This window comes from Salvelinus sp. IW2-2015, linkage group LG3, assembly GCF_002910315.2.
Source record: "Salvelinus sp. IW2-2015 linkage group LG3, ASM291031v2, whole genome shotgun sequence".
Classification (NCBI taxonomy): domain Eukaryota; kingdom Metazoa; phylum Chordata; class Actinopteri; order Salmoniformes; family Salmonidae; genus Salvelinus; species Salvelinus sp. IW2-2015.
Window position 1 is genome coordinate 21,599,576 of NC_036840.1, and position 23,076 is coordinate 21,622,651.

The 23,076-nt window shown below is 42.5% G+C and overlaps 1 protein-coding gene across 1 annotated transcript; it reads left to right on the forward strand.

Moving 5' to 3' along the window:
• Nucleotides 1–2,128: 2,128 nt before the first annotated feature.
• Nucleotides 2,129–21,760, forward strand: LOC111952457 (NEDD4-binding protein 1). The gene is made up of 9 exons (XM_023971138.2): nt 2,129–2,269; nt 3,194–3,484; nt 10,545–10,679; nt 10,971–13,219; nt 13,520–13,650; nt 13,916–14,012; nt 14,314–14,421; nt 19,086–19,187; nt 19,362–21,760. Exons 2-9 carry the CDS (start codon nt 3,221–3,223, stop codon nt 19,699–19,701), a joined length of 3,426 nt encoding a protein of 1,141 aa, XP_023826906.1. The 5' UTR covers nt 2,129–2,269; nt 3,194–3,220; the 3' UTR covers nt 19,702–21,760.
• The last annotated feature ends 1,316 nt before the right edge of the window (nt 21,761–23,076 follow it).

The following is a 23,076-nucleotide window of genomic DNA, read 5'->3' on the forward strand; positions in this document are numbered from 1 at the left end:
TTTTCTTTATTATTTTAGTTAGGTCAGGGTGTGACATGGGGGATGTATGTGTTTTGTATTGTCTAGGGGGTTTTGTATGTTTATGGGGCAGTGTCTGGTCTAGGTGTATGTATGTCTATGGTTGCCTAGATTGGTTCTCAATTAGAGACAGCMGTCTATCGTTGTCTCTGATTGGGAACCATATTTAGGCAGCCATATTCATTAGGTAGTTCGTGGGTGATTGTCTATGTGTAGTGTTTAGTGTCAGCACTATTTGTTCTATAGCTTCACGGTCGTCGTTTTGTATAGTTTGTATAGTTTGTATAGTGTTCTTCATTTTTCATCTTCAATAAAATAAGATGTATTGTTATCACGCTGCGCCTTGGTCCTCCTCTCTTCCACAATACGACGATCGTGACACACATGCTCATTGATCACATGGAGCGCTCCTTACAAAATACAATGAAAAAATTGTCAACATTAGTAAATGATGGTAAGAAATAAACCAAAACTTGTTTCCCAGAAATGTAGCAGGTTGTGAACTCCGCAAACAAGTAAAGGACATATCCAGTGCTTGACTTGAACTGAAATAGGTGCCTGTACTAATTTTGGGTGCTGGTACTGTTCATATTTATGTGAAGGAGCTCCACAATAGGTTTGAGCTAATATTCTGTAAGAGGAACAGGATCTCAAGCAGTAGAAAATTGAATGTGCCGGCACTCAGCTCTGGTGAGCTCATGCCCAAGTCAAGCACTTTGATTGAAAACTTTTACCATAGCAAATGACTTGTTTTAGCTGGGTATGGTAACAGAGAACAAAGTTTCCAATCTGCTATGCTTAATGAGCACAAACAAAGCAACTGGGTTGGTTAATCTTCCTGCAAGATTCATAAAGTATAATGCCTGTGTCACTGCTAAAACAATAACGCATAATATTGTAAACCTTTCTAACGTTAGTCACCTAGCCAGAAATTATACATATTGTACGTTTTACAAATTTGTAACATATAATATAAATTGTAAATCGTAGCATATCATACGCAATGGTGGATGGACATCCACAAATGAATACATACCATACAAACGTAACATATCATACTAAATGGAGTGTCTCGGATTTACGTACAAAATAATAAAATGCTCTGAGACCAGGTGGCAAGATCCACTCTCTGGGCCACACCCAGCACTGTGTAGCTTGCTGTGGTCATGAGCAGGCCTTTGACATGGGCAGGAGCAGGCCTGCGAGCCTAGGGCGAGATAATGCCATGTTCCTTATTTGATATTTTTGCCATTCCCTTTTAGCCAAGGTTAGAATTGTAAACTAATAGAAAACAGAACTGAACAATTAATTGCGAGCACTGCTCCAGATCACTTGATATCCACCACGACTGGTAGAGAGGAACAGAGAGGGAGAGAACCCCGACTTAACTCAAACGATACTGTATGTTGTACAGCAGAGCGTGTGTCTGACTTCAAACCCCCACAACTAAATAAATAAGAGCATATCATGAGGGAACCGCTTACAAAGCAGCGCTGGTAGCTCTCCACGCAGAATGGTCCCCATATATAAATATCCAATGTTTTTTTTCTCTCACCTACCCCTACCCCAATCCCATTATAATTTATATAAGTAATGCAACAGAGGGGTTATGGTTAATATGATGGCTTGGATTCTTCAACTGACAATTACTGTCACGAAATGCTAGATTCGATTATTTGTTGCAAAGAATTACAGGGTGAAGTTAATTCTAGTTTACAGCGGAACCACCTACTTATCTATGGAAAGGGAAGTGTTCTATGTCGGGCATGACGTAAATGGAATTCCCCTTATCTCTTGATTTACTCTCTGTGTTTTGATCGTACACCCTGGTGTATCTGCGCATATTTGTTTCCTGGTGTCACCATTCACCGAGAGGTCGGGTTTAATGTGCTTGTTTTACAAGTATTCAGTAACTTTGAATGTCATATTTCTGTAAAACTGTTAGTCCTAATTCTAAAGCACCAACGATATTTAATAAATAATGAATACGCAACTTAACTTAGCTGTCGGTTTACGGTATTACCGATAATAACCAATTGAAGTCGTGCATGTGACTGGCAAGAGATAGGAGTTGAGTTGACTTTATGAATGTCGCAGATACTCTAGGAATTACGTTGTTGTGTCTATTGTTTCGTTTTTGAAGACCACACAAGTTCAGACAGAAACTCAAATGTTGCTCAATTGACACTTTATCTCGTTTTATTTTACCAACGGCTACTGTCGGTCTGGCACATCGTTTTTTGATCTTACGGTATTTATGAATTTTGTACTGTATTATTTTAAGTTCGCAGAAGGCAGCATCAAATTATTCCAATAGCCTATTAGACATCTACATTTTGAGCCACAGTGAAAGAGAGCGACTTTGGGAGAAGGAGGAATGCGTTTAGATAATTGTTGCGTTTGTTCATAATATTATTTAAATGTAAAGTCTACATTTAACTTTGTAAATTAAATAAAACTATTGTTAGCTGTGGACGAGATTGGGTTTAGAGAATGTTTGTCAATTCCTGTTTTTATTCCTACCAAGAAGTCTCGCGAGGCAAACCTTCCAAATCTCGCTCGACCCATAGAGTTCGCCAGCTTGTTGTCCTAAAACCCGGAAATTGGTTACCTCGTTCGTTCAACCATCTCTATGATAGAAATGAACGGGGACAGAGTTTTGGAATAAACGCCGAAAAGAAGGTTAACACAGGCGTAGGAGATCTTATACGTTTTGTTCTATGAAATAAGTCAGCTAACATGACCTTTGAATTATTAAGCCTTTATGTGCTTATTTTTATTACATACATTCTTCAGAATTCACAAAAAGGGACGTTAGCTGATGAAGATGATCTCCTAGAACAAAACGTATAAGATCTCCAAAGCCTGTGTTTACCACAGACCTTATTTTCAGCGTTTATCCAAAAACGCCATTCATTTTCCCCATAGACTTTGTCCAACGAGCCATGGCGGAGTTAGTGCCTACAAAAAAACATTACTATTTATCTCTATAGATCTATGGCAGATCATTGCCTGACATGGGCACATTAAGTTATTAATATTTTATTGGAAATAGATTATGGAAATAGAATAAATTGACAGACCATTTATTTCTCTGTGTGTCTCGCTCTCTCTCTCTTTCCATATCCCTCTGTCTGTCTCTCTTTGTCTCTATCTCTCTCTCCCACCCTCTCAGTGAGTTCTGACACAACCCCCCATTCCCATGGCCTCTGCCCTGAGCCATCTCTCTCCAATGTCTGGAAGAGAGAGAGAAGGATGGAGTGATGGAGGAGGAGAGGACCAGGTGGAGGATGAGTTTGCATGTTCCGGCGCGCTACGCGGAGCCCTACTGTCCTTCCACCCCTCCCTGGAGAGGATATTTGGGGTGTCCTTTATGATCGGGAGAGAGGAGGATGCTGTGTTGCCACATGATGGACAGATCTGGCTTAAACTAACAGGAGGAAGGAACGACGTTGTGGCTGCCAAAGTAAGAAATTACTCGTATTATTATTATTATTATTATTCTGAACTCTTTAGTTTTAATGTTATGTGCAATTTCATGGTAACAGAATTACGCTTTGACTCGGATTTTCACTTTAAAATGTATGCTAAACAAAAACAATTGATTTGAAAGCTTAACAAACCATACAACTCTATTCACAAGGACTACTTCGACCAATTTACACAGATATTTAAAAAACAAACATTTACTGCAAGAACCGTGCTGATACCAAAGTTTGGTAACAGAGTTACGGTCAAATCTCCCTCAGTTTTTTATGCGACCACGTCCCCCCCCCCCCCAAAAAAAATTTTTGTTATTGAACTACAGTAGGTGAAGTGGATTTACATCTGGTAACGGAATTACGGTAATGTTTCACGTCTATGTTTCACAACTTTGGACAGCACAGCACAGTAGAGTACAGTACAATACAGTAGAGCACAGTACAGTACAATACAGTAGAGCACGGTACAGTAAAGCACAGTAAAGTAGATATGTTCAGTAGAGTATATTATACTGTGCTCTACTTTAGTGTGCCCTACTGTACTGTACTGAACTCTACTTTACAGTACTGTACTTCACTCTACTATACTTGTCTTTACTGTACTGTTCTCTATTGAGATCTACTGTACTGTGCTGTCCAAACTTGTGCAACATAGTCGTCTATGAGTGGTTCAGATTTGTTCCGGCCAGGACCAAATTTCAACTACTTTTTAACATACATTGARGTCCAGTGTTGGTCGGTGCTCAGTGGGTGAGGATGTTTGTTACAGTAAATCGAAATAGMGTAGGTGGTAGGTGTCATGGTAGGTGTCAGTAAGAGCCGGTAGAGGTGACWMMAYKMYGAGAGAGAYYYYAGAGAGTGAGTGAGAGGGAGAGGTTGTCAAAACAGTCACAGTCTTGCTTTGACCACCAAACGACAGAAAGAGAATAAAACTGTTATGAGCTGAACATAACAGTATGCCAGTGGAAGGGAGGACAGTAGCAAGTGACCCAACTGTGGTTTTTGACTACTATTGTAGCCAATTCAATTGCAGTAATTCTGTTACTGATTTTTTTGGTAAGTCCTAACATAATTCTGAGTTTTATTCACTTAATAATTCATAAACAAACGTATTGTCAGTAAAAACACTATAACTATTTTGTAGTTCAACCTTTACTTGTTACTTCTGTGAACATACATTTTCCTCCCTCCACATGAGGGAGAGAAATGAGAAAATATCTTCAAGWWATGTGGGTTTTTGGTAACGGAATTACAAGGAAATGTTTCTTAAACTTACAGAAGGCAAATKATTTCTCCAAAACCAAATATAAGTGTAGATATTAGTTGGCAGGGGTCATTACTTAAACAATATTGTGTTTTGAAGTATTTCTAATACCTCTTAAGACATTTGTTGTCTAAGACCTCTTTTCCACGTTTGACCAGAAATCAAAGCCTTTGCTTATTCCACATTTTCAGGATGGAAAATGCTTGAAAAAAGTTTTTAAATAATATATAGACTCTTAGCTTTCATTTGACACCCAATTTGACATGCTCCTATGAACTTCAGATGTTGGTGSTCATGGGTCCTTTTAGATGGAAATGCCCTTATGTTAACATGTTTTACAGTTGAGATGAACCTTTTAGTCTTTTGCATTAACACTAGGTGGTAATTTCACTATATGTGTCATAAGGGCCCTGGGGTTTTTCTGATCACGTGATCTGACTGGGGAAAACTTCAAACATTATATAGGACCCAAGTACCTGTCATCTGTATTTAACATCTCTCTCTGTCTCTCTCTGTCTCTCACCCTTCTCTCTCTCTGTCTCTCACGCTCTGTCTTTCTCTCGCTCTCTCTCGCTCTCTCTCTCTCTCTCTCTCTCGCTCTCTCTCTCTCTCTGTGTCTCTCACTCTTTCTCTCTCTCTCAATCTCCCCCCCACCATTATCCATCTCTCTCGCTCTATCTCTCTCGCTTTCAATTTCAATACAATTTAAGGGGCTTTATTGGCATGGGAAACATACGTTTTCATTGCCAAAGCAAGTGAAATAGATATTAAACAAAAGTGAAATATACTATATATATTTTTACAGAAAACATTACACTCACAAAAGTTCCAAAAGAATAAAGACATTACAAATGTCATATTATGTTCAAATAGTTAAAGTACAAAAGGGAAAATAGATAAACATACATATGGGTTTTATTTACAATGGTGTTTGTTCTTCACTGGTTGCCCTTTTCTTGTGGCAACAGGTCACAAATCTTGCTGCTGTGATGGCACACTGSTATTTCACCCAATAAAAATGGGAGTTTATCAAAATTGGGTTTGTTTTCGAATTCTTTGTGGGTCTGTGTAATCTGAGGGAAATGTGTCTCTAATATAGTCATACATTTGGCATGAGGTTAGGAAGTGCAGCTCAGTTTCCACCTCATTTTTTGGGCAGTGTGCACATAGCCTGTCTTCTCTTGAGAGCCAGGTCTGCCTACGGCAGCCTTTCTCAATAGCAAGGCTATGCTATTAGTCAAAGCTAATACATAGTCAAAGCTTTCCTTAAGTTTGGGTCAGTCACAGTGGTCAGGTATTCTGCCACTGCGTACTCTCTGTTTAGGGCCAAATAGCATTCTAGTTTGCTCTGTTTTTTGGTAATTCTTTCTAATGTGTCAAGTAATTATATTTTTGTTTTCTCATGATTTGGTTCGGTCTAATTTTGTTGCTGTCCTGGGGCTCTGTGGGGTCTGTTTGTGTTTGACCAGAGCCCCAGGACCAGCTTGCTTAGGGGACTCTTCTCCTGGTTAATCTCTCTGTAGGTGATGGCTTTGTTATGGAAGGTTTGGGAATCGCTTCCTTTTAGGTGGTTGTAGAATTTAGATTAGATTTTATTTTTTGCGGGTATCGAGCTAATTCTGCTCTGCATGCATTATTTGGTGTTTTATGTTGTACACTTGTAATGTCTGCTTCCAACACACCTGTATGTCATTGTCACACACTATTTAGTTCAGTTCTATGCACCCCATCATTGTGAGGTATTGTTTGTTTTGTGACACACTTCTATTTAGAGCTCGGGTTTCCCGTAATTTAATCCTCCCGTGTATAATAGTTTTTGCCTGCCTCACTAACGACACGTTTTGCCTATTCCCTGCCTGTACCGTAGCTTATCGGATTTCCTGTTATCAACCTATTACCTGATCTCCCGGACGACGTTACTAGCTTTTTCCCTGCCTGTACTATTGCCTATTTGGACCCCCTGGGTATGACCTTCTGCCTGCCCCTGGACCCAGCTACCTGCCTCCTCCTGTGGTCCTTTACAATAAACACCTCCTGCGTCCTGTGCTTGAAACCAGTATTTGTATTTTTAGCCAGATCCTAATTGGTATGTCAAATTTTATGTTCCTTTTGATGGCATAGAATGCCTTTCTTGCCTTGTCTCTCAGATCGTTCACAGCTTTTTGGAAGTTACCTGTGGCAGTGATGTTTAGGCCAAGGTATATCATCTAGTTTTTTATGTCCTCTAGGGCAACGGTGTCTAGATGGAATTTGTATTTGTGGTCCTGGCATCTGGACCTTTTTTGGAACACCATTATTTTTGTCTTACTGAGATTTACGGTCAGGGCCCAGGTCTGACAATCTGTGCAGAAGATCTAGGTGCTGCTGTAGACCCTCCTTGGTTGGGGACAGAAGCACCAGATCATCAGCAAACATTAGACATTTGACTTCAGATTCTAGTAGGGTGAGGCTGGGTACTGTAGACTTATCTAGTGACCTTGCCAATTRGTTGACATATATGTTGAAGAGGGTGGGGCTTAAGCTGCATCCCTGTCTCACCCCACGGCCCTGTGGAAAGAAATTTGTTTTTTACCAACTTCAACCACACGCATGTTGTTTGTGTACATGGATTTTATAATGTCATGTTTTTCCCCCAACACCACTTTCCATCAATTTGTATAGCAGACCCTCATGCCAAATTGAGTAGAAAGCTTTTTTGAAATCAACAAAGCATGAGAAGCCTTTGCCTTTGTTTTGGTTTGTTTGTTTGTRAATTAGGGTGGGCTGGGTGAATATGTGGTCTGTCGTACGGTCATTTGGTAAAAAGACAATTTGACATTTTCTCAGTACTTTGTTTTCACTGAGAAAATGTACGAGTCTGCTGTTAATGATAATGCAGAGGATTTTCCCAAGGTTGCTGTTGACGCATATCCCGCTGTAGTTACTGGGGTCAAATTGGTCTCCACTTTTGTGGATTGGGGTGATCAGTCCTTGGTTCCAAATATTAGGGAAGATGCCAGAGCTAAGGATGATCTTAAAGAGTTTAAGTATAGCCAATTGGAATTTGTGGTCTGTATATTTTATCATTTCATTTAGGGTACCATCACCACTACAGGCCTTTTTGGGTTGGAGGGTTTGTATTTTGTCCTGTAGTTCATTCAGTGTAAATGGAGAATCCAGTGTGTTCTGGTAGTCTTTAATAGTTGATTCTAAGACTTGTATTTGATCATGTTTGTTCTTTGATATTGGGCCAAAAAGATTGGAGAAGTGGTTCATCCATACATCTCCATTTTGGATAGATAACTCTTCGTGTTGTTGTTTGTTTAGTGTTTTCCAATTTTCCCAGAAGTGGTTAGGGTCTATGGATTCTTCAATTACCATGAGCTGATTTCTGATGTGCTGTTCCTTCTTTTTCCGTAGTATATTTCTGTATTTTTTTTGTGATTCACCATAGTGAAGGCATAGGCTCAGGTTTTCTGGGTCTTTGTTTTTAGTTGACAGTTTCAATTTCTTTCTTATGTTTTTACATTCTTCATCAAACCATTTGTCATTATTGTTAATTTTCTTAGGTTTTCTGCTTGACATTTTTTTGATTTTATGGGGAAGCTGAGTGGTCAAATAAACTGTTTAGGTTTTCTACTGCCAAGTTTACACCTTCACTATTACAGTGAAAGGTTTTGTCCAGGAAGTAGTTTAAAAGGGATTGAATTTGTTGATGCCTAATTGTTTTTTGATAGGTTTCCACACTCCTTCCATCTATATCATTTCTTAATATTATTCAGTTCCTTTGGCGTTGATGCCTCATGATTGAGTATTGCTCTGTTCAAGTAGACTTGTGATTTTGCTGTGATCTGATAGGGGTGCTAGTGGGTTGACAGTGTATGCTCTGAGAGACTCTGGGTTGAGGTGAGTGATAAAGTAGTCTACAGTACTACTGCCAAGCGATGAGCTATAGGTGTACCTACCGTAGGAGTCCCCTTGAACCCTACCATTGACTATGTGCAGACCCAGAGTTCAACAGAGCTGTAGGAGTTGTGACCCGTTTTTGTTGGTTATGTTGTCGTAGTTGTGCCTAGGGGGGTATATGGGGGAGGGAATGCTGTCACCTCCAGGTAGGTGTTAGTTCCCCTGTGTACTGAGGGTGTCCGGTTCCTGTCCAGTTCTGGCATTTAGGTCGCCACAGACTAGTACATGTCTCTGGGCCTGGAAATGATTGATTTCCCCCTCCAGGATGGAGAAGCTGTTTTCATTCAAGTATGGGGATTCTAGTGGGGGGGATATAGGTAGCACACAGGAGGACATTTTTCTCTGATGAGATCATTTCCTTTTTAAATTTCGAGCAAAATGTTGCTGTTTTAATGAATTTAATAGTGACTTAGGTTTGCTCTATACCAAATAAGAATACCCCCTGAGTCCCTTCCCTGTTTTACTCCTGGTTGTTTGGTGGATGGGACTACCAGCTCTCTGTAACCTAGACGGCAACCAGGATGACAATGTCTGTATTTCTGATTTCTTTGGTGAAGTCCAGGTTCCTGGTCTTTAGGCTAAAGGCAGATGTCCTCAGGCCTTGGATAGTCCATGATTAGATAGTGAAGGCTTTGTGTTCCATAACGTGTCCAGTGTTGCTAGTCGTGTGGTTTGGCCAAACCAGTAAGTGTGAGCAGAGCCTGCTTATTATCTGGTACATGCCATTGGCTTGAGCTTGTGTAAGAGTGGGGGTTGGGCCTGTTTACCTGCTCACGGCCTGGGATATGTGTGACTTCATGTTGAGGCCCTCTTTGCGAGAGTGGGGGCCATGGGTAGGCAGGAGGGGCATAGGTCTGATCTTAAAGAGGCCTATATGGGATGTGGGCATGGGGGAGGGGGGGGGGGGGGGGGGTTTGGATAACAGGGTTTAGAGACTGTGTTTGGGAAAAAGTAGATTTTCTTCTATATATTTCCTGTTTGAGTCCATAAGAAGTACAATCTGTGGCTTACGTATGTCCTCAGTGGGTGTAGGGGGGGTTTCAGTAGGGCTATGGGGGGGTGCTCAGACGGGGTGGGATCCCCTGGGCTTGGGGTTCTTCATTTATCTGTCCTGCTGTGATGTCGAGGCTATGGTTAGGATCTGAGGTGGGCTGTTCTGCTCGCTTCTCTTCGGGGGAGGCTAGCTCTCTAATGGGTTGTTGCCTCTCACCTCCCCACCTTCCCTCTCGTGTTCTGTTCTTCTCCTGCCGCTGGCCTTCTTCTTCCGCTCCTGCTCTTTCTCCTGTTGAAGTTGTCACAGCACAATCCAGGGTTTGATATGTCTCTCTCCCCCTCCAGCTCTTCGGTCTGGTTGGGGGGGGGGGTTGTTGTTTGCTGGACTGTGTCTGGTCTTGTTGACTCGGATGTTCATTTGCCTGTTCCCAGCTCCACCTGCCTCACCTCCAGCTGGGTGAATTTATCCTTCATTTTAGTGAGGGTGTAGTGCTCTGTGCTGGGAGGTTGACTTTCTGCTTGGGGTGCTCGTCTATGGGGTTGTATAATGAAGAGGTCTGACTCGCTCGGGGTGGGGGAGTCTTTCTCAAGAGAGAGCTTCTCCTGCTGCGCTCCCTCTTTGATTCGGTGTAGGTCCAGCTGAACTGTTTGGGGTTGCCCTGTACCAATACTGTTCCAGACTTAACATTGGCTTACTCAGAGTCCTTGTTGTCTAGTGTCCTGAGTTTCCACCCATCGCTAACACCCCCCCACTTGACAGAGGGTTAGTGTGTTAATATAGCACTGCGCCATGCCAGCGGATGGTCTGTGTGGAAGTTGCTTACGTTCCCTCTCTCCTCCAGTTGTTTGTTAAGGGAGTTGTGAACCAGGAGGCCCCGCAGGAGGTTCCGTATCCAGGGGTCCTTCACTGTGTCTTCTGTGGAGCACGGGGGCTGTTCATGGACTGCCTGATCAGAAACACCTCTGCTCGCATAGTGGTAAGCATACACATGCTCGCTCCCAGGCGCATACTCAAATGCAGGCACACAGACAAGTGTATTCTCACACACTCACTCACTCACTCACTCACTCACTCACTCACTCACTCACTCACTCACTCACTCACTCACTCATTCACTCACTCACTCACTCACTCACATGGATAGATGGATAATGAAAGAAGGAAATGCACATTAGAGGAGAGGAAGAAGGTTGTGGGTTTGAGTCTCTTTAGTCCTTGAGAGACTAAAGTTGATCTTCTCCCTTTTTTCAAATGTTCCTTCCTCCAGGTGGTTTCCCCAGGTTTCCTGCTCATCTCAGGTCTGGCAGAACCAGTGGTCAGGGCCTACTCCCTGATCACAGACCTTGTGGAGCGGTCCAAGGGCACCCAGGGACAACTCAGCGAGCCTAGTGACAGGACAGCAGGCGAGACCCTGGATTCTCGTCGGGCCTTCAAGTCCCTGGTGGAGAGATGGGATGACAGGCACACTCTGGACCTGCTAGTGCTACCGGGAGCAGTGAAGGAGACTTTACTGGATCTGGTGAGGGAATCTGGGCTGGGATCTAACACTGGTCCCGGGGGCTTGAACCCGGGTCATGGGGGTTCAAACCCAGGTCATGGGTATTTAAATCCCGGTCCAGAGCTGGGCTTGAACCTTGGTCTTGGGGGGTCTAGAGACGGAGTGGGTCTAATGGACACTGATACACAGAGACTATGGGACAGCCAATACGAATTAGAGGCACTAACACTTATGGATACCAGAATAGGGACCAGAGCTGGAGAGGCAAGGGACATACAGGAAGTGCAGGGGATTTCAATGACCAAATCAACGACCAAACCTTCCGAACATTCCTACCACAACCAAGACCCTGGTCTACGGAATATTGAACAGTTTTCTCACCAGACGTTCACTACCGCACCTGTAAAAGGTAGAGAGGGAAGCAGATATGGTACACACGGAGGGATAGGGATTGGGAACGAAGCAGCCCCCCGAGATCCCATCTTCCACTCTTTCCCCCAAAAAGAAGACATTCGTGGTCGAGCCGAGGGGTCGGAGGGGGCAAAAGAGGTACAAGGGCATTCCCCACAGGAGGTAAAGGAGGAGGGACACCTGGAAGAGGAGGAGGAGATGGAGACAGAGGAGGGAGAAGGGAACATGATGTCAGTAGGGAGCAAGGAGGAGTTTGGCCTGCTTCTGAAGTTCTTCACGGCTATGGGCTATGCGGAAGACGTGGTACTGAGGGTCCTAGCCCAGACCAGACCCAGAGAAGCTTCCCAGATCCTGGACCTGGTGCAACAAGAGCAGAACCGGACCAGACTGGCCATGAACGGCCTTGTGGAGCTAGCGCATAGAGAGGTGGAGGAGAGGGGAAGAGAGGGGGAGGAGTGCGGAGGTGAAGAAGTGAGAGGAAAGAGAAGCGGTATAGATAAAAGAGTGGAGATGGAGGGAGGCGTGGGAGAAGGGGTGAGGGCTAGAGAAGAGCAAAGAGAGGAGAAGGGAAGAGGGGGGGAGAGTGCAGGATTGTCTGAAGAGGTAGACAGAGGGAGAGGTGAGGGGGGCAGGGAGAGCGATGAAGGGAACAGTAAGGGAGGAGAGGTGGGGAACGAGGAGGATTTTGTACTGGGGGTGCTGAAGAGGGCTGCGGCCAACTGTGGGTACACAGAGGAGAAGGTAACAGAAGTATACAGTACGTTACCTGAACTGTCCATACGTCAGCTACTCCTGGAGCTACAGAGAGAAGGCACCAGAGAGACAGAAGCCAAATCCCAGGACAGGGTACGTGACGAACCAAGAGAGGTGAATGAGGTTGACTCAGAGGTACGGAAAAAGAAGTGCAGAAAAGAGGAAACGGAGAAGGAGAGGGGTGAAGAGAGGAAGGCACCGGCACAAACATTCACAACTACTGAAAACCGAGGAGTAGAAAGGAAGAATGCCAAAGGTGAAAGGAAGACGGATGAGGTAGGAGGAGTGAAAGTGCCAAACCAAACCGTTGATGGCCCAGTTAGGGTTGAACCGGATCTGGCTCAGTGGAATGCTGTGATGAACCAGGTTCCGTTCCCGACCCATGGTCTCCAGAAGAACCCCACACAGACACGACAGCTGCCCGCCCAGACACACACCCCCCGTCGAGCCAGCCCCCCTTTAGTCAGAGGGCCTCCCCAGCCCACCTACCCCATCATACTACCTCCACAACCCACCAACCTTCCCTTATTTCCCCATCAACTCGTTTACCCTCTCACCCAGCCACACCAGACCACCTTAGACTCCGCCCTCACCGTGAATAACTCCTCAGCAACCAGAGTGAAGGAGAAATGGGGTTTCCTTACCCTAGCAACAGAGGTTCCAGAAAGAAAGGGTCTCCCTGCCCCGGCTGTTGAAAGATGGGGTCTCCCGCCCATGGCAGCAGGGTCTTTAGTGACGGGGCAGCAGCGCTTCCTGGAAGGACTACAGACGCCCTTTGACCTCAAGCTGACTGACCAACCAGGAGACCCAGGGCTCAGGATGGTGGTCATCGACGGGAGCAATGTTGCCATGAGGTGAGAACGAGGGAATGAGAGAAGTGAGAGGACGAAAATATTAAAAATAAGATGGAAAATGTAAAAGAGCAGGCAAAATGTTGAGATTATTCATTCAATCATTAAGTTATTTAGTAAACGCTTTCACTGAAAGCAGTGTAGAAACAACAAAGTGACATACTTGTGTGGCCCTTGGATTACATGAATCCACAACTGTTTAGTTGTAATGCTATGCTCCAACTAACAGCTATTGTTTTCATGATTCAAATAACAAGTATACTACACAGCCGTGTTTAATGTCTTTATCTCACTCCTCTGTAGTCACGGTCTGGGTCATTTCTTCTCGTGTCGAGGAATCGCCCTGGCCGTGCAACACTTCTGGAACCGCGGCCATCGCAGAGTCAGCACCTTCCTGCCCCAGTGGAGGCAGAAGAGAGACTCCCGGATCAAAGGTAACACTTCCTGTCCGTCTGGAAGGCCAGACTTCACATCCATCCAGCTCTTTCATTTCACCAGTTTTGTCAAGTCACTTCAGGAAGTGAAGTTTTTTTTGTATGGATTTGGCATTAATGTATTTGTCCACGAATTAATTCCCTTCCTGAATTGACACCAAGCCTGTATAGTATTATCCCTAAGGAATTGATTCATGGTGGCAAATGTGTTTGACTGTGTATACTGTGTTGTAAATGAGCAGTTTTTGGTCTGTGTTGTTTTCAGAGCAGCACTACCTTACTGACCTCCAGAACCTGGGTCTGCTCTCCTACACCCCCTCCAGAGAGATCGAGGGGAAGAGGATAAACTCATACGATGACAGGTTGGATCCTCGCTTCTGTCATACTATAGATCTGTTGGAAACAGCTTTTAAACTATATACATGGCTTATAAACAGCTTACAATCTTTATATTAACAGCTGCTTATTAACGGCTTCTAAACTTTGCATGAATATATTTTATAAACTCCCTTAAAACTGCTTATAAACAGCTTTGTTACAGTTTAAGTTCATATATGCACATTATAAGGCTTGTTCGTGCTTAATAGGGAATATTCTCTAAATGGATGAATTGACGTCCCCATTGCACTCTTCCCTCGACCTTCAACCCTCTCTTCTCTGCAGGTTCATGCTGCAGCTGGCCCAGGAGACGGATGGAGTGATCGTGACAAATGACAACCTTAGAGACCTGCTGGATGAGTCCCATAAATGGAGAGACATCATCAAGAAAAGGTAGAGAAAGAGAAAGAAAGGAATGGAGGAGAGGGAACAGTTGAGACGATGGGCATGAAATATTTTTGGTCAATAAGTTGACTGTATATTAGCAACTGTCCAATGCAATCAGAAACATTTTCAGAAATAGATTTTGGATAGATGTGTGCCTTGCACCGGACAGCAACAATATCATTTTCATTCTCCCTTAGTGGATTTGACAACTAAAGTCAGCCTTTTGTATAAACCAACACCCTTTTMATTTGAAAGGGATATTTTGGGCTCATATCTCCATAACACCAGACCCTATTTACATCTTGTTTTAAAAATGCTGACTGTGTGCACATTTGTATTCGCATATCAAGAAACGCATCTTCATGCCAGGTCTAAATGCAGATTTTCTCTGTGCAAATGCAATTAGGCCAGCCGGGACCACATTCAGTGGGCAACATCATCCAGTGCTCCGTCTAAAATAAAGCCTTATTCTAAAGTGTTCCACCTATTGAATGTAAAAAGAGCAAGGGGAGAGCGGACTACTGCACACAAAATTCAAAATGTGGTGTCGGCATTTAACCGCCTGTTTTACTAAAACGTGCCAACGGCGGACCGTTATTTAGGACAGGTGCGTATCATTTTTGTTTGGAGTTTTCAATTTCGTCTTCGTCATCACTATCGCACTATAACCGTCTCTCTCTCCCCTTCAGACTTTCCCCATCGAGTTTCATACATTATGTCTTTGCATTATCCGGTAAGCTATAGGCTAATTTATTTCTGATATTTTGCTTTAGGTAGGTCTTTTTGAAACAGTAGGCGTAGGCCTACAAATAGACTAGGCCTAGTCAGTGGCGATTTTAGCATGTAGATCTTGGTGGGGCAAACTCCTCCCAAAAGGTTTTGCTGCATACCAGCAAAGCATCCACACAACACTAAACAATACATTAATTGCGCTATAAACGGTGACAAAAGGTGTCCACAAACTGTTAGGGCCTACATAAATCTGTCCCAACAGCAGAGCTTTCTTTTCAGCACCATGGAGTGAATCCTTACCACCGCTACACCTGGCTATCAGCGGAGCCTTGTCTGGCAGCGAAACAGTTCATTCAGCCTCATTTACTGCCTTTAAAAAAAAAACATAGCTGATATGGCTGACTTGCTTAAACAAATGTGGTTTCTACTGACAATTCAGATGTACAAACTATGGCATAAGGGAACGATGAGCGGATAAGAGGCAATCCGTCATTTCTATTAAGACATTAATGACCGAGCTAAGACGGACTTAGTGAATATAACTATTTGTTCTCAAATATACAGTGACATAATTCAGAACATGGGCCACTCTTACAGTATTCTCCCTGTACACCAAGTCAGAACCATAGGATAAATAAAGCGGGCATATAAGCAGACAATGAAAGCTCTAACAATATTCGATGATGACATTTATCTAAAACAGGCTATAGGCTACATGTGTACCACCAAGTCAGAACAGTAGGCTACGTTATGAGGGGTAAAGGGACCAAATTATTAGGGTGAGGCACATGGGCTACTAACAGATTACTACACAACATACACTTAGTATTACTTTCTTAGCTACAGTATATGTATCTCCCTGGCATATTACATCCTTTATGCAGCAGCATACAATACATTTTTGGACTTTGTTTTGCTGTGCTCACTTGAACAGGAAGGTGGCGCGGCAGTCCTTCTTGTGGGCAAATTTTGTCATAAAACTTTGTCTTCAGTCTGGCATTCTCTGGATTTATGGTGCTTTCAAGACAACTGGGAACTCTGAAAAAAACACGGTTGAATCATGATGTAAGTGATCTTCAGGTTGGAGCTCTTTCTAGAGGCCAGAGTTCCCGACTAGGAATTCCGAGTTGGATGACCACTCAAAGGGTATAATCCGAGTTCCCAGTTGTCTTGAACTCACTGAAGTCTAAGATTTCCTAGTTCCAATTTTCCAGTTGTTTTGAATGCGGCAGAAGTCATGCTGGATTGACAGCATGACCAATATATTCAACCTTTTCTGGCCCATGGTGTTGCATGTGAATGTTTATCCTTTTAAGCTTGTAAAAGAGACCCTTAAACCCAAACACCCTCTCCACTGAATAGCAGGCTAGTGATTGCTTTGCAACTCGTGCAGTTAGCCACTGATTCCTTCCAAACCACTCATTGTTGAATTTGCGATTTCTAACTGTGTAGTGTTTATGTTCAATGGCCGATGAGCATCGATACYTTTTATCTACAATTTCTCTTCAAATGGCAAGGATTGAAAAGGATTTGCCAGTAGATTGTCAACTTGATTCATGATGATGACTGCTTGCTAGCTAAGATTCTGAAAGTATGATGTTGACATGATCAGTCCAATCAAAGCTATGGTAGATAACGTGATTTGATGTCATTTATCGTCCACTTATGTTGTAATAATTGCATTGTTTGCTCTATAACCTGTTCCAACGATCACATTCTCACTCATCATAATATGCAATAAAACCTGTGCAGAATAGTCCGGAATATGTAAATAGTTTAGTCCGGAATAGGTAAATAGTTATTGCAGTGAAGATGTCAGCAAATATTGGCATGTTCATTCCGGAATAGCCTAAGATGACGCTCAAAGGGAACGATGGAAAACAGTTAACGTGAAAAAGTTGAATAGCACTCCATTGACATAATGACGTAATGTAGCTGTCACGGATTCCCCCGGTACTGCTGCTCATTCCGTGCACCAGCTCCGGAGGTCTACGTCCCCGGCCTCTAGGTGTCACTGAACTGTCATTATCAATTCCCTTGATTAGTAATTATATATATACTATATGTGCCCTCTGTTCACCATTGTCTTGTCGGTTATTGTTCCCATGTCCGTTGGTCTTGTGAGTACCTGTGCATAGTTGTTTCGACTTTCGTGCTGCGTGTATTGTGTACTCGTTATTACGGGTCTCGTCCCGTGTATTGTTGTGGACTTGTTATTATGGGTCCCGTGTATTGTTGTACACTTGTTATTACGGGTCTTGTTTACGGGTATTTATTAGAGGTTTAACCTCACTCTTTTGTTTGGGTTACATCCCTGTGTTTTTGTATATGTGTATGTTTTGGGCTTCGTCCTCGTGCCTTTTCATGGCATGTTGTATTTTTGGGTGGAGTATTAAAACTCCCTATTAGGTATTCCTGCGCAACGTTGGCAGCTGGCCAACGACAGGCCTATAGCTGCCAAAGTTGTGTCGGTCAGGGCCAGTTGCAGCAGTCGAAGTTGCGGCGTGGGACGCGCCAGTTGCAGCTACCCGAAGCTGCAGCGGACAGGCCAATTGCGGCGGTGGACAGGCCAGTTACAGCGGAGCTGGACAGGTTGGTTGCAGCTGCCCGAAGTTGTCGGACGGGTCAGTTGCAGCTGCCCAAAGTTGCGGTGGCGGACAGGCCAGTTTTAAATTTTGTTTTACCTTTATTTAACTAGGCAAGTCAGTTAAGAACAAATTCTTATTTTCTATTACGGCCTAGGAAGAGTGGGTTAACGACCTTGTTCAGGGGCAGAACGACAGATTTTTACCTTGTCAGCTCGGAGATTCGATCTTGCAACCTTTCGGTTACTAGTCCAACGCTCTAACCACTAGGCTACCCTGCCGCCCCAGTTGCAGCTGCCCGAAGTTGCGGCGGCAGACGGGCCAGTTGCAGCTGCCATAGTTGTGGCAGACGGCCCAGTTGCGGCGGCGTGCGGGCCAGTTGCGGCTGCCGAAGTTGCGGCGGTGTCGGACGGGCCATTCCCGCTGTCTCCATTTAGGGTTGGTTATTCTGTCACATTGTATGAATAAAAGCTATTTTTCTCAGTTCCACGCTATGAGCTTTTTACTCAACTTTTATAAGRCATAAAATGTGTGTCCTACTCGCGCTACAACCAGCACTGCAGAAGTGTGAATGAGTAAAAGGGAAGTGTATCTATAGGCTTGTGTTGTTATTATTAGCGGCTTGGGTCTTTTAATATCGAGAAATATTTAACTTTCTCTGTTCATAGGAGTAACAACATTAATTTGTGCATTATGCAGAAATAATGCGGTGCGACTTGAGTTTCGGTATTATCTGGATGACTGTGCCGCTTTTTGGTCAGTGTTAGTGGAGGGATGTTGAGAGGCAGACCCTTTGTCTGCTGCTCTCTCCCTCCACTGAGACTGACCATCAGATGCTGGCCCAGTAAAATAGCCCAGTATAATAAAAAGCTTATTATTTAAATGTATGCTCCCTCAGCTGTGCTTCACAAGTAATACAACAATATTACCGGTGTGATCATATGACCTACCTCAAATGTTTTTATGTTTTGGGCTTATAGCCTACTGCACAAACCTCATTGCTACAGTACTGTTTTTAATAGGTTAATGTTGCGTAGGCTTACGTTTTTTTATTAATGTAAAAAAAAATCTGAGTGGTAGATCTCACTCATTAAAAGTTGGTGACCGCTTATGTAGGCCCATAGGCTATACACTGTATATAATTGAATTGTGAGCACAAATTATCTGCATAAATGAGAGGGAAAGTTAGATCCGAACACAATGCGGCCAGAGTGCACGCATTTTATGTACAAGGTAATTGCAAGTAAATACGAGGCCCATGTTCGGCATGTCATCCTAATCACAGCTGTTCAGAAAGGAATAATACAAGCTGTAAATTAGGTCTCAGTATCATATTGATTTTGTATTACCCAGACTCCTCCAGTACACGTTTGTAGGTGATCACTTCATGGTGCCTGATGACCCGCTGGGCCGAGAAGGACCCCATCTGGATGACTTCCTACGCTCACTGCACAGGTAACACATACACATTTCCTCTTACTCTTTGACTAGATTTCTCCCACATAAACATGTACACATTGCTCATACTCTTTCTCTCCCTACTTCCCTTTCTTTCTCTGTCTCTCTCTGTCTCTCTCTCTCTCTGTCTCTCTCTCTCTGTCTCTCTCTCTGTCTCTCTCTCTCTCTCAGGACTCCTGTCCCAGGCAGTCACTCATTTGCGGGCATTGCCTCCACCCCCTTCCCCCAAGCTCCCAGGGCCCAGACAGAGGTCCTGAAGTCCAGCCAGGCCCGTGGCAGAGGGAAAAGGAAGGGGCAGGCTAAGGCTGGACACGGTAGCCCTGGAATGGACCTTGTTCCGGGGATGGGCCTTGGCCTGGATATGGAGAGGAGTGCAGCAGAGACCTCCAGACTTAGGGAGAGCTTATCCCAGGTGTTCCCAGGACAAGACAGCATTGTTACTCTGGTGCTGCAGTGTAACCCTACAGTGACTGACATCAATTCACTGTCAGACTTTATGCTGCAGCAATAGATGGAGTGAGCAGGGGGGTGTAGACTGAGTAATGGGGGGAGGATGCTTGTTTGTGTGTGTGTGTGTGTGTGTGTGTGTGTGTTTGAGGTGTTATTCCAGAAAAATAAGACTACTATTCGAATACCAATAACTTTCACTTTCTTTCTTCCTTTCTTCCTTTCTATTCAGTCGAGTCCATCGTGTGTATATTGATGTATTAATGTATATTATTTAAGTGTTTGAATGATAGGTTTAGTTAAAAGACAGACAGATCTTCAAATTATGTTTCTTAATAGATTTTTATCCAATTAATGTTGGAAACAGGATTTAAATACTGCAACACAATTTTTAAAACATATTTCTTACCCTTACATTTTTATTTTATTTATTGTAACGCTTCTGGCCACTGTTGGATTTAGTGTTAGGGATGAGTAGTGTTGCTGAATTCAGTGTACAATGTTATCTATTTAACATGACATTACAGCATGAAATTAATAAGTTGATGATGCTCAACTTCCAATTAATAATTTTAAACTCAGAGGTGTCGTACTTCAATAGTATAACTTTGTTAATGTTATTGCATGAACTGTAGTTTAAAGAGTAAGACAATGATTTGTTTATTTTTATACTGTATATTCATACTATAAATGCAGTTTGAAATAGGAATAATATTATTGTAAGAAGAGTTAGAAAATGCAWATAAACCATAGTAAGAATGAACAAATTGAACAATCATTAATTGGTAATATTGAAAAAAATATCATAATCAATCAAATCTCATTAATCAATCAATGAATTAACCAATTACACATGTTCTCCTTGTGGGGACTGTTACATTGAATGTAACCCACAGAATGTAAATTCAAACACACGTTTGTCATGTTAAGACAGTTGTTTACACTTAGAAATAACAAGAAAAGTAAATACATCGAATCAAAAACATGGAAGGTGTCCTGCAGGGTTTGATTCTGGGTCCTGTACTTTTTACTGTTTACATTAACAAAATCGACTTGTCTGTAAAAAATTGTAACCTGCACTTTTATGCCTAAAGTACTGTTGTTTATGCTATCGTTGACCAAGCACGGTTGACCAAGCTCTGTCTGAACTACATTGTATTACAGAAACACTTTATTGACCTGAAATTAGTATTGAATACAGGTAAAAGTATATGTAGTTCTCTAGAGCGCATAAACATAACTCTGTGTTAAGCATACGTACTTTGGATGGTGTCAATATTGATCGTGTCCCTGCTTACAAATATCTGTATAGATGAAAAGCTATGTACTTTGGATGGTGTCAATATTGATCGTGTCCCTGCTTACAAATATCTGTATAGATGAAAAGCTGTCTTTTAAAAAGCATATTCATGAGTTAGTTAAGAAGCTGAGAATAAAAATGGGCTTCTTCTATAGAAATAGGTCCCGTCTCTCGATAAATAGTAGAAAGCAGATTATTCAGTCAACATTCCTATAGGTCCTAGACGACGGCGACATCATCTATATGAAAGCAGCTGCTACTTCATTAAAGCCGTTAGATGCAGTTTATCATAGCTCATTGCGCTTTGTTTACGTGTGACAATTTTAATGCTCATCACTCTGCATTCTCTACCAGAAAGTTGGTTGGCCCGTTTTGATGTCACGTAGGTTGATACATTGCTATGMTTTCATTTATAAAAGCACTTTTACAAAAAGTCCCACTTTACCTAACGTCATTACTAAACTTTAGACATTTGAGTTACCACACCTGGTCTTAGGGATGGTTAACTCTGGAAATGCCTTGGTCTCTACTGAGTTAGGTAAATCAGCTTTTAGTTTTCATGCACCTTATTTGTGGAACGATCTTCAAAATGTTCTTAAATTTGTTGTTTTGGTGCCTCTGTGGCAATTCAGAAAGCTGATTTTAGGACCTTATTACTGATGAATGTGTTATTTTTTTATGGCCGTGTATTTTCTTTCTTTCTGCTTGCATTTTGTATTTATATTGATGTGTGTATTTTCTGTAATTTATGTAATTCAGGGCTCATCTGTAAAAGAGACCTTGGACCCCTGGATAAAATAAAGGTTAATTAATTAATTAATTAATGGTGAAACATTGACATTTCTTGGAATTATTGTTTGAACAATTCATAACCAACAAAATCCAAATGCAATTTGACATAATGTAGCAGTAGTAATAATATTTAACTATTGTTGGCTAGAGATTATAAAGAATCAGATTTTTTTTTAATAATAGTTGGGGAAACTAAGTGGACCTGACTGACTTGCGAGCCAATATTTCATTTTCAAATTGTTTTAAATTAGGTTAGGGTTAAGGGGTTGGTTATGGTTATGGTAAGGCCAGTTTTAGGTTTTGGCTAATTGGGATGTTTGTCAGAAATGTCCCAAATAGCCTCCTGTAACAATATTTACAGTTCCAACTTCATACTCGGTTCATTTTTTCCTCCTTTCTTCTTGCTCTATTCTTCCTTGTCGAAGATCTTTCCATCGGGCTGCTCCTTCCATCTCAGTGTGACATCAGACATCCACTTCTTCCTCAGCTCTTTCTTCATCTGAGGAATAAAACAGCATTTTGTGTACTGACTACCGACTATGCAGCCTTTACTAACCCTTTACTGTTCGCCCCCTTATGTATGCATTCATAAAGCTACATAACACATTATAGCATCAGCGATAGGCAGTCATAAACATGACCAAGGGCCTAAGATGCTTTGAAAGGTACTTTTAATGGTTGCTGCAGAAGACAGGKAAATCTGTAGTAAATGATAGCTGAGAGGAAGAGCAGGTGAGACTCAAGTAAGATGGCCTCCTGAACGGCAGGATCAGTCAGGTCCGTGTTCTAGTCTCACTCTTCACTGGGACTAACAGATACCGATACGGTCATCCGACATACTGTTGGGTTCGAAATCATTGACACCCTCGATAAAGATGAGCAACAATGATTGTATAAAATAAATAATTAAAATACAGAGCTATATTGTATGGAAATAATATTTTATACAAATACAGTTTTGTTTTGTTTAACAAGTCATCTTTTTTTTCTCAAAAAGGTAGGGGTCAAAATTGACACCCCCGTTTTCAATACCGTTCAATACCTCACCTTGTGAGGATAACGACACTGAGCCTTTTTCAAAAATATTTTATGAGTTGGAGAACACATTAGGAGGGATCTTAAACCATTCCTTCATACAGAATCCTTCCAGATCCTTGATAGCCATCAGACTGCCCTCTTCAATCAAAACCACAGGTTTTCAATGGGTTTCAAATATCCTGGTACGGGTAAAGTTTGTGATGCAATTGACCTTACCAAGGGCCCCAAGACCAGTGGAAGCAAAATAGCCCCATAACATAAAAAATCCACCACCATATTTTACAGATCTGTGGAAGTGTACCAAAACAT

Excerpts from the sequence above, each read along its gene's own strand:
- LOC111952457 (XM_023971138.2), top strand. The coding sequence starts at position 3,221 with ATGGCCTCTGCCCTGAGCCATCTCTCTCCAATGTCTGGAAGAGAGAGA. Across the intron at positions 13,651-13,915 it reads GAGAGACTCCCGGATCAAAG|AGCAGCACTACCTTACTGAC; the intron begins GTAACACTTCCT and ends TGTTGTTTTCAG. Across the intron at positions 14,422-19,085 it reads AGAGACATCATCAAGAAAAG|ACTCCTCCAGTACACGTTTG; the intron begins GTAGAGAAAGAG and ends TGTATTACCCAG.